The sequence below is a fragment of the Triticum aestivum genome, chromosome 3A (assembly GCF_018294505.1).
Source record: "Triticum aestivum cultivar Chinese Spring chromosome 3A, IWGSC CS RefSeq v2.1, whole genome shotgun sequence".
In the NCBI taxonomy this organism is placed as follows: domain Eukaryota; kingdom Viridiplantae; phylum Streptophyta; class Magnoliopsida; order Poales; family Poaceae; genus Triticum; species Triticum aestivum.
The window spans coordinates 727,534,765-727,544,880 of NC_057800.1; the positions used below are offsets into that span (position 1 = coordinate 727,534,765).

The window sequence follows — 10,116 nt, forward strand, 5'->3', positions numbered from 1 at the left end:
CAATTTTTAGATCATTTTTAGATCATTTTGACTACTGATTTACTCGTCCTATTTCGTCCCAAGCGTCCGTCCTTGTTCCCTTTCATCTTCACATACTTGTTTTCCAATCCAGTACCTTATGCACCGACGGTCTGCATCCTAATTGGTATGGGCTGTCTTTGTGTCTCATATATCACTCTCCTCGTGCGCGCTCGGCAGTAGCAGATGTGTTGTGTGGGCCTAATCTAGTCTCAGGCGGGCCCGTTGGTGGTGCCTGCGGGGGCGACATGTTGTCTCAAGCACATTAAGGTGGCGATGATCTGAGCTGGCCATGGAGATCGCTCTCTTATATACTCTCTCTGTTCCATAATATAAGAGCTGACCGGGATTTGAGACTCTTTGGCTTGACCTTGGAGAAGACCTGTTGACCTGTTGACCGCAGTTGTTCGTTAATTCCATGCGGGTTGTTTGGTTGGTGGTGCCTCTGCTATGCGCGCACCTCCGTGGCCAGTGGCGGAGGCCCCCGGTGGGCAAGATATGGCGGCTGCCATACCTTAATTGGGTGCAAAACATGTTTTATATGTATGCATCTCGTCTCGCCGGACACTGGCTAAGCTAATTCGCTGGCTATGCTAATTAGAGTCTCTAGGAAAATCGCTAAAGACGCTGAGAAAAGGCCCGTTCGGGACTGATTAATGGGCCATTGAGGCAGTTGGGCCAAGAGCGGTTGAGCCAGAGCCCAACACAAGAACGACGCATTGTACCTCTCGCAAGCACAGGACGCACACGCCCCACTCGACACTCCCAAACCTATCGCGGCGGCGTCGGCTGGCCAGGAGGATGCGGACCGGCGGCGGCGTCGAGCAAGCGGGCGGGTGGGCGCTGCCGCGCAGGGCGCACTGTCTAGCGAGCGGCGGCTGAGGGTGAGGGCTAGCGGGCGGCAGCAGCGACAAAATTGCCCCCAACATTAGAGATGATGTTATGTTTACTTATATATGAGTGGCTCCAACTCGGCCAATTAGTCACAATTGCTACTACTGGTGCCAACAGTTAGAAGGGCCCTCTCATCGATGAAAATCATTAAGACTGAATTGCGTAGCAAGATGTCTGATGGATGTCTTAATGACTTAATGGTGTGTTACATTAAGCGAGGGATCTTCAAAAGCATTCATCTTGGTAAAATTAAGAAAGATTTTCAGAAGGAGGGTAGGGCACTGCCATTTAATTCCTGGGTCTTCTAGACGCCACTGAAAGCTTCATTACTGGTATGTTTTAGGTTGTTTTTCTATTGAAACATGTCTAAATTTTCATTGTATTTGTCTATTCGTTTGTAGTGTGCATTGTTAGTGTGTATTGACTCTTTTGGTTTCCATAAAAAATTTCTTTGCTTGAGACTTCGCCACACCTTAGTTTTTTTTCGTCCTCCGCCTATGTCCGTGGCTGGTAATGTGCTGATTTTAGTTAAATTGCTTAGTTCCGATAAGTGCTTGGCTGTGCTGCCTTGTGTGATTTTCAGCGTTATGGGGGAGAGTTTGATGCCATTTTGTTCGGGGCCGTGCATTTGGCATCTGTAGATGTGTTATGAATATGATGCAGGGTTTGCAGCTCGGATCATGTTTGTCTTGTAATTGTTGTGTGGCATCTGGCATGTCTGATCATTCCTAGACATTATGTTATATGTATGGACCTTGTGCGCTTGTGGAACTTCAGATGCTTGTCCATGTAAGTCTAGTGCATTAATTCGTGCAATGTTTGAGTCCATGGCAGTGTCAATTGCTGGTACTGGAATGCTCAATTATGCTGCTTTGCTTACTTCAGTTTGATGCTCGACTCGGCTAGTCGGCTTTGTGTTTTGGGCTGCTGGTTAGTTTGACTGCTGGCAAACGCTTTGGTCCTGGACCATTGATAAACAAAATTACTCACTCATTTGTTTGTGTACAGGACATTGCATTGTGGGGGTGTGGCTACAGGGATCTGTCCTTCGGCCATCCAATTGCCCTGTTTGTCGTCGCCCCATAACGCTGCTGGTACCTTCTGAAGTTGCTTCCCTGCTGCGTGATGAGCCAGAAATCGCTCCTGTCATGAACCGAATTCAGCAGTACAATGGCCGTTTTGCTGGAGTACCTCACAGTATGATACAGGTATACCTGCCATGTCTTCTAGATAGACCCTTTCTACCTATACTGAGTGCCATTGCAGTCTAGATTACATCAGTGGAAAAGGCCGAAGTGCACTTGATTAGAGATCAGTACATGATTTTTTCCCCTTGGCTTCTTTCTCATGTATAAATTTCGGACATTTTCAAATGAAATTTTACTTCCATCTCTGAAAATATAACTAAACAGAGTTGTACTATTTTAGATTTGTTTGATCAAATCCTATTAATTTATCTATATCAGTCTGTTGAAGAAGTTATATTATCACCGCATACTTGTACAGTCTGTTGTCCTAAAAGTTGCAAGTAAGTAAGTAACCCTTTGAATTTGCTTTGAAATAAATCCAGGTACTGAGACTCAAATGTCTATCTGAGGGCAGTAGGGTACATTTGATACTCGGTTGTTGATACACTGTATTGACAACTAACTAATTGAGCAATGTAAATTATCAGAGACAATTCTTGGTTAAATGGCTTGTGCAACATTATTTGAGTTCACACATTATGTTAAATTGTTACTGTATGTTCATATATATTTGTAAGACTTGCCTGTAAAGACAACTGTTCTGCCCAGCTAGAAAGGCTGCACCCATCCATGTTAGTCCATTAGAAGTAAGAGTACGTGTAATCCTCACCATGCTGCCAAATTCATGGTCTTGAACTTTGATTGTCTGTTGTACAATAGTGAAGTCAAACAAGTACTAATTACTAATTTGTTCTCTATCTGGAACTGAGCATGCTCGGCAATTGTTAGACATAATCACTATCCAACGCAGATGCATGTTGTATGTGAATCACAAGCTAAGAGTCAAAAGCATGCTCTTATCACATAAAACTGTGGTTGTTTTTCTTTTCATCTCATCTAATGGCAGGCAATGCTTTTCATTTGCTGGATATCTGTTTTTGCAGTGGTTGCTGGACCAGCCCTTTTACATGAGGAGGATGCTGGCAGAATTCAGAGACACACGCCAAGAACCTCCCTCCCCCTTCAAAATCCAAGTCGCATTGGCAGTAAGTCCATCCATGTGTCCATTAGTTCAGTTCTACCATCTTCATTTATCATGCGATGTTGTTGGGCCTGATAGTTGGATAATGGCAATCAGGGACCAGATAGCATACTCTAGTGCTTGCAGTGAGCTATTTACTAGATTCTGGATGGTGTCAGTGGATCAGTAGAGCGATATCAGTATTCCAAAATCCTAGTTAATTACTTCATGATGTTCTGAGTTGTCGCTTCTAGATTACTAGTTTACCAACTGAAAGTCGTTTTTTGGGTTGCTACACTCTAAAAGGAATTACAGAGCCTGTCCATGTCAAACACCCAAATTCATAGGTCGAATTCATATGGAAAATCATAGAAAGTGTGAGATTATTGTACATCATAGTTCCTTCTTGTGGTTTTTTATAATTTCACCTGTAGTGGGCCAATATTTATGTTCTCTTTGTTATTTTCTTCATATTTTACTATATTTTTTTATATTTCCACATCACTCATGTAATGCACTTTGAATAACAACTGTTATCTCATTGGAAATTCTGTTTTGAGTAATGGGGGATCAATTTCATATTTCTCAAGAGAATGGCGTTTTTTATTGGATGAACTTTTCGTTATATATATGGCTAAATTTCATTTCCTGAATGCTTGTCGATTCTTGGCATGCGGTGATTTAGAAACTACTCCCTCCATTCCTAAATATAAGCCCTTTTAGAGATTCCAATATGGACTACATACGGAGCAAAATGAGTGAATCTACACTCTAAAATATGTCTATATACATCCGTACTAGTCCGTATTGAAATCTCTAAAAAGGCTTATATTTAGAAACGGAGGCAGTACTTGATAAGAATTAGGAAAATATGTGTGAGTTCAGAAAGCCCATCTCATCTAGCATATCACCACCAGTCATTGCATATTGAAACCCTTGTACCTTTCTGAGTTAATTATACTTCCATAATATTCCGAGTTATCTTGCTTGGATACTGGCATATACTCTGCTGAAACTCCACCATGCAAAGCTTTTGAAATTGAACATAGAATATTATGTTGCTGTCGAGGTTTAGACTGTCGTGAAGATAAATGAACTATGATCAAGTCTTGAAGAATCACCGAATTTTCTCCTCGGTGTTTGTCTGTTTAGGCCATTGTAGGATCTTGTTTTACTATGTCATCCTCTGCTCTAGGTCTGGGCCATCGTCCGGATTAGATAGGATATGCTATCGTGTCTGATTTCAGTTACTCTTCTGTGTGAACCTTGAACTACTGGTTTAGCTTCGGCCACTGAGTTTACTATTAGCAATGTTTCAGTCTTACCGGTAACTAGCAGCAGTTATGATACAAATTCGTCAAGCATGTACAATCTAACATCACTTTGATCATTTAAAATCTTGCTATTCTAAACCGACTTTGTTGGATGGCTTGCAGGCAACCCTCGCTCTGGTGTACCTCGCGAGCCCTATTGACCTTTTCCCTGAAGGTAAGGCAGCTAGTTGGTTCAGTCATCTTACTCCTCTCCTCTGGCAAACAAGAGCGTATGTATATGATTACGCTGTTTTGTTTCCAGCTTTCCTGGGGTGCCGTGGTCTGCTGGACGACATCCTAGTGCTCATCGTCGCGTACGCCTTCATCTGCGCCGCCTACCGGGATATCCTCGTTGCCCGACACGCCGTGTGAACTGGTTGGTCGGTATGATGCCAGCAGTTACTGACTGACGGATAGACGGAACTGAACTTGGTGAAGGCAACATAGTGAGTGATGTATACAGCACATATACTTTGACTTTGGGTGGTAATCTCGTTCTGGTAGATACGTACGCACGACCCGTTGGGCTCAAGCTATATTGGTGGGTTAGGGTCTTGGGTTCGAGATTCATATGCCATGCTCGTGCCTGAATGCTCAAATGATAGGTCGGGAGATATATAGTTAGATCTCTTTGACAGTATGCGTGTTTCGTGAATGACTTGTAGCCATCCCAGCTCATGCCATAGTGCTCATTAGCCATTGTAATGTTGAATGATAGGTCTGTTGGTACAAGTGCCCTATGCTGTAAGCTAGATAGTCGGTTAGTTGTATTTTGTCAGATTGGTTGCATTCCAACGCCTGAACCGTCTACTTTTCTGAAAAACTCAACGTACATCGATTATTGCCTGATGTGATCCGATTGATAAGATCGGGTCCAACGGAGAGATTCTATATATCCCATTGTTTGACAATCACAATCGGACGGCCAACGATCTTTTGATTAGGGTTTATTTACCATCAACATAATACTTACCATATTAGCCATGCACCGTCCTTATATACGTACCTCTACAGCCATCAGCCGTCCTTAATTTACGCCAACACTTCAACATCGTCCGTCAATCGCATCGGACGCCATGGGAGACCAGGAGGTGGAGAGGCCAAGCAAGAAGGCGCGCGGGTCGTCGCCGCCACCCGCCATCTCCGACGGCCTGACAGCGTTCGCGCTCCGCCTGACCAAGAAGCTCGCCGAGGGAGACGACACCAGGGGCGCTGTCCCTCTACACCACGCTCGGCCTGGTGGCCGCCAGAGCCCGCGGCAGAACCCTGGTTCAGCTCCTAGCCCTGCTCGGCGCCGCGTCGGCCGATGAGGTCGCCGGGTTCGTGCGTGGCCTGGCCGCCGTCCCGTCCGGCTCCGGTGGGCCGGTCATCACCTACGCCTACGGTGTGTTTCACCAGAAACACATGGAGCTCACGCCTGACTTCCTCCACACCGCCACCGAGTCTTATATTATAACGCTGAGATACGCGCCGTCGACTTCACCGAGGTCAGCACAACAAGCACTTAATAATATTTTCGTTCCTATCCGCCGTCGATCACGGGTTGACATAACCTTGTTAAACTGTTACACGACGTGCGTCCTTGTGCTTGCAGGGTGATAGGAAGAAGATCAGGAAAGAGATCAACAAGTGGGCGGCGGCGGCGACGAACAATCTCATCTCGGAGATCCTGCCGGAGAGGTCATTGTCCCAACTTTCAAGGTTCGTGCTCACCAACGCCGTCTACTTCAAGGGCGTCTGGGAGACCCGCTTCCCTGAAAAGCTCACCGAGAAGCGCGAGTTCCACCGCCTCGGGGACGCGGACCCAGACCACGTCCCCTTCATGACCCTGCCGGGAGAATGCAAGCTCTTCGCTTCACACCGCAAAGGCTTCAAGGTGCTCAAACTCCCGTACAAGGCCGGTGATTCCTCCGCCACCCCTGCCACCATGTCATGTGCGTCTTCCTCCCCGACAAGGACGACGGGCTGCATGCCATGGCCAGCACTCTGGCGAAGGTGGGCGGCTCTCTGCTGGACCACGTGCCCAAGCACCGTAGCAGGGTGAGGAAGCTAATGCTGCCCAAGTTCAAGATGTCATTCTTCTGCCGTCTCGCCAATGTCCTACGGGGCCTCGGACTCCGCGATGCGTTCAGCGAGAATGCTGACCTCTCCGGCCTCGTGAGGAAGACCGCCGACTGCGACGTGCGCCTGGACGAGGTGTTCCACAAGCCGGTCCTCGAGGTGAACGAGGAAGGCACCGTGGCTGCAGCCTGCACTGCCGTCACTGGACGTGTCAAGCAGACTGCAAGGAGGCCGTTAACGTTGGAGTTCATCGCCGACCACCCGTTCGCGTTTTATATCGTGGAGGAGGTCTCAGGGGCCGTGGTCTTTGCCGGTCATGTCCTTGACCCTTCTAGCTCACAGTAGTACTAATAAGGAGTATTTATGTCTCAAACAACAATAATAGATAAGTAGTAGAAAATAAACTAAACAAGTACTAATAAGGAGTATTTATGTCTCAAACAACTATAAATCGACAATACTTAATTGTAAATATCGATAGACATCCATCTCCGCATATTGTTAAGCTCAACGATGATGCATCAGTTCTTTTTATCATGACCGGACGGATGCATGAAAATCACGTTGCGGCGTGGCAGTGTCAAGACCAGTACAGAAACACGGGTACTAGGCTCACATCGACATAAGGCAAGCATGGAATGGAAAACGCACAACAACGTCCAAGTGCGTCGAAAAATATATTCTTGGTTTACATACAGAACTCGCATGTAGGAAAAAGGCACTCGGCTTACAGCTAGGCTCGACAATGGCCTTGCCATGTGGCAATCACGGAGATGATGAATGACTCCGTGATGTTGCAGGCTTGCTTACACGTGGCCTGTTTTTTCCAAATCTATTTTTAGTGTAAAATTGATTTTTGATGTGGTGCATTGCAATTCTATTTACTTATTATTGCATTTTATTTATTTTCTGTTTTTCTCACCATTTTGTCAGAGCTAATTTTCATTGCTCTTTTTGATGCCCAGATTATCTCTCTCTAATTAATTACCATCATCTTGCCACTTCAAAGTTGTGGGGTATTGCCTTGTACTCTTCACACCCTCTAGTGTATCCATATTAAGATCACAAAGGAAAATGATAGGTTGTTCTAAACCTTAACGCGATTTGAATAATCTCTTGGTCGCAAGCCCGGAAATGTCCACCCCTTGCTTTTCTTCTCAAGGGGTGATTCCATCTGCACTATGCTATTTCTTTGTGTTAAAAGTTGTTACATGGCCATTAGAGAATCACTATGACCCACGGGACTATCCGGCAAGAAGGTTCAAGTTTTCTCTAAAAGGTGATGCTGAAATTGGTATAATTGATTGTCTCAAGAAAGTATAACCAGCTGGTTGAGGTGTGCTGGTTCAAAGATTACTAAACTTCGAAGAAACCTCACCTTGTTCGTTCAAGAAGATGGTGAAAGTTTACATGGAGCCTGGGGAAGATATTCTAAATTCTTGAATATGTGCCCTAACTATGGTTATGGTGAACATGTTATATATCATATGTTTTCTCATGGAATTAATAATGAATCAAAATCTATTCTTGATCTGAGTGCAAGAGGACGATTCATGTCTTTGACTCTTGAAGAAGGAAGAGAACGTATAGAGAAGATAATGAATGGTAAAGAGCAGTGGAAATGTTGAGGACGGAACGAAGCCCATTGAAAAAATACGCCTACTCTTTGCCGCCTACCGGGATCCTCGTTGCCTGATGTGCCGCAGGAACTGGTTGGTTGGTATGATGCCAGCAGTTACTGGCTGACGGATACAGTGAACTAAACTTGTTTTTTTTGAGACATGTGAACTAAAGTTGGTGAAGCTACATAGTGAGTGATGTATATACAACATATATACTATGGGTAGGCCGTATGCACCGGGGCCTTTTGCCCACGGCCGGGCAAGATGAAAGGGATTTCCTTCTTAATTCTTGCTTGATTAGATTGATACATCTCCTCTTTTTATATAGAGAGGTTTAATTGAGTCCCAAGTAAGGCTTACTTGACTCCTAAGCAAGCGACCCTTATGTCTAATTAACCATAAGACTAACGTGCTATACCGCCAGCCCAGGCCATTAGGCCCATTACATACTCTAACACTACACCCCACCTGGACATCCAGCTTGTCCTTGAGCTGCAGCCTAACCAACTTATAACCATGACTCGACGCAAAACAAACCTAACACTTAAAAAACAAGCCTTTTACATCTTGGCTTGTTTTATTACTCTCAACCTGAAATGGACTGGGTTGATTTATTTATGACCCCTTAACAAAAAATGGACACCATCCGCACGTCGGACGTGCACATGTACAGCCACCTGGATCCCATGGACACCATCTGGAGAAAAGGAGTGCATGTGTATGGCCACCTGGAAGTGGTCGCAAGAGCGACCAGCAGAGGCGCCCTCGCGGCGGCCGGCGGAATGCAGTTGTGCTACGCGGTGCACTCCTGTCTGTGACACCCTTCCTTCTCCCCGCCGGACAGCTGTTGGTCTGCACCGCACAAAGAAGAGTGGAGGGCTTGCGATGGAGAATGACGAGGAGGGGTGCGCCCCCCAACCGCCGATCTCGCAGACTTTGAGATCGTTGCCCGCGGGGAAAACAGCATGCCCAAGATCCTCGACGCAGCGGACGAGATCGAGGTCCTTTGCGCAGCGAAGCATAGCTGGGAGGTGTGACAGCTGTAGACCACGCACCTCCCGCACATGCTGACGTGCTAGGAGACCGCGCACAGCAGCCTATAGCCTCACCGCCGCCGACACGTGGCGGGTAGTGATCCAAGCCGGAAGTGGTGATGGCGACGGCAGGAACTTGATCAGCTGGATGGGGACACCATGGGGAAGCGGTAATGGCGACGGTAGGAACTTGATCTGGTGGATCGGGACTCCCGCCGGCGCGGTCGATGCGGGGCCGAAGCTGACCAGCGGTGGCTGCTGCAGTGGAGCACCGGGCGCGGCGGAGGCTGCCAGGAGCTGTGGCCGCCGCTGTAGCCAGGGCGGGGGGGTGGTGGTGGTGGATGGCAGCTGCAGCAGCGAGCGCGGCGGGGACGCCCTGGGGCACCGACAGATGCGGCGGAGCGCCGGGCGCGGTGGAGGCCGCCAGGAGCGGCGCCTGCCACTGCAGCCAGGGCGCGGCGGTGGATGGCAGCTGCAGCAGCCCGGCGAGCACGGCGGAGGCCTCCTGGTGCAGCGGCAGCCACGGCAGCCACGGCGGCACGGTGGCGGCGATGGGCGGTGCAGCCGGGTGTGGCCCGTAGCACCCGGCCAAGAACATGCGGATCTCCTGGACCAATTGGATTGGGTCCTGCAGCGCTCCGGGGTGAGGACGGTGGGGGTGGGCGCGACGGAGTAACCCGGCGCGGGCAGGAGCGGGGCGACGGTCGTGGTGGTCGTCGGAGGCGACGAGGTGACCGGCAGCGGAAGAGATGGGTTGGGCGGCGGTGAAGACATGATCGAACCGAAGCTAGCTCTGATACCAAATTGTTATGGCGCTGCTAGAAAGAGAACGCGAGAGGGCCGGCCGTGGCCAAAAAGGCCATCAGCCGGGCAAGATGGAAGGGATTTTCTTCTTAATTCTTACTTGATTAGATTGATACATCTTCTCTCTTTATATAGAGAGGTTACTTGACTCCTAAATATGGT

General features: G+C 47.7%; 1 protein-coding gene and 1 pseudogene across 1 annotated transcript; both read left to right on the forward strand.

Annotated features, from left to right (window-relative positions):
- Nucleotides 1–1,925: 1,925 nt before the first annotated feature.
- LOC123059489 (E3 ubiquitin-protein ligase RNF170-like) lies at nucleotides 1,926–5,096 on the forward strand. The gene is made up of 4 exons (XM_044482051.1): nucleotides 1,926–2,120; nucleotides 3,044–3,145; nucleotides 4,557–4,608; nucleotides 4,696–5,096. Exons 1-4 carry the CDS (start codon nucleotides 2,061–2,063, stop codon nucleotides 4,803–4,805), a joined length of 324 nt encoding a protein of 107 aa, XP_044337986.1. The 5' UTR covers nucleotides 1,926–2,060; the 3' UTR covers nucleotides 4,806–5,096.
- A 393-nt stretch (nucleotides 5,097–5,489) lies between these two features.
- On the forward strand, nucleotides 5,490–7,071 carry LOC123059490 (putative serpin-Z6C; annotated as a pseudogene).
- Nucleotides 7,072–10,116: the final 3,045 nt, after the last annotated feature.

Excerpts from the sequence above, each read along its gene's own strand:
- LOC123059489 (XM_044482051.1), top strand. The coding sequence starts at position 2,061 with ATGAACCGAATTCAGCAGTACAATGGCCGTTTTGCTGGAGTACCTCAC. Across the intron at positions 3,146-4,556 it reads AAATCCAAGTCGCATTGGCA|GCAACCCTCGCTCTGGTGTA; the intron begins GTAAGTCCATCC and ends GATGGCTTGCAG. Across the intron at positions 4,609-4,695 it reads TATTGACCTTTTCCCTGAAG|CTTTCCTGGGGTGCCGTGGT; the intron begins GTAAGGCAGCTA and ends TTTTGTTTCCAG.